Source organism: Orycteropus afer, unplaced genomic scaffold (genome assembly GCF_000298275.1).
Source record: "Orycteropus afer afer isolate SDZICR_OR568_19922 unplaced genomic scaffold, OryAfe1.0 scaffold00014, whole genome shotgun sequence".
In the NCBI taxonomy this organism is placed as follows: Eukaryota; Metazoa; Chordata; class Mammalia; order Tubulidentata; family Orycteropodidae; genus Orycteropus; species Orycteropus afer.
In genome coordinates, this window is record NW_006921601.1 from 866,532 (window position 1) to 867,576 (window position 1,045).

Consider the following 1,045-nt stretch of genomic DNA (forward strand, 5'->3'; position numbering starts at 1 on the left):
TTTTTTTTAAATTGAAGCTCATGTAGTTTCTTTACATTGCTCCTCTCAATAAAACCAGGGTACCACCATGACTGTTTGTAATGTCACACAGGGACACCCTTCCTTCTTCATTCTCCAAGGCATTCCTGGGATGGAAGACAAGCACAAATGGATATCCATTCCCTTCTCCTCTTTGTACTTCATGACCATCCTTGGGAATTGTACTATCCTCTTCATCATCTCCACAGAGCTTTCCCTGCACAAGCCCATGTTCTTGCTCCTCTGCATGTTGGCCCTCACCGACTTGGGCATGTCCACAACTACCATTCCCAAGGTGTTGTGCATCTTCTGGTTTGGCCAGAGTGAGATCAGCTATGAAGGCTGCCTTGTTCAGCTGTTCTTCATCCACTCCATCTCTGCCATGCAGTCTGCTGTCCTGATGACCATGGCCTTTGATCGCTATGTGGCCATCTGTGAGCCCCTGCGCTATGCTACCATCCTTTCCAACAGTCGCATTGGGCTTATTGGCCTCGTGAGTTTGCTAAGAGCTATCTTCTTCATTCTCCCTATGCCTATTCTTCTCCAGAAGATGCCCTTTCAAGTCAATCATGTCATCCCCACCACCTACTGTGAGCACATGGCTGTAGTAAAGATGGTGTGTGTGGACACCACCATTAACCGCATGTATGGTCTAGCTGTGGCCCTGTTGGTTGCTGGACTGGACATCTCAGCTATTGGCTCATCTTATGTGCTAATCATCCGGGCTATAATGAGGCTGTCTTCTAAGGAAGCTCACCACAAAGCAGTCAACACCTGCACCACACACATATGTGTCATGCTCATCTCTTACACACCCTCACTTTTCTCTTTTCTTACTCACCGCTTTGGCCGAGGCATTCCACCCCATGTCCACACCATTCTTGGCAACCTCTACTTCCTTCTACCACCAATGCTCAATCCTATTATTTATGGTGTGAAAACCAAGGAGTTTCGGGAAAAAGTGATCAAATATCGTTGCCTAAGGAAGGACCCCATAACCATTGGCCTTGGTCAGAAACCTGTTTGA

The 1,045-nt window shown here is 47.2% G+C and overlaps 1 protein-coding gene across 1 annotated transcript; it reads left to right on the forward strand.

Annotated features, from left to right (window-relative positions):
• The first annotated feature begins 67 nt into the window (after nucleotides 1-67).
• LOC103210299 (putative olfactory receptor 52P1) lies at nucleotides 68-1,045 on the forward strand. Its single transcript, XM_007956226.1, has one exon. The coding sequence runs from the start codon at nucleotides 68-70 to the stop codon at nucleotides 1,043-1,045; it is 978 nt and encodes a 325-aa protein (XP_007954417.1).

Coding starts and splice junctions, on each gene's coding strand:
- LOC103210299 (XM_007956226.1), top strand. CDS start 68: ATGACTGTTTGTAATGTCACACAGGGACACCCTTCCTTCTTCATTCTC.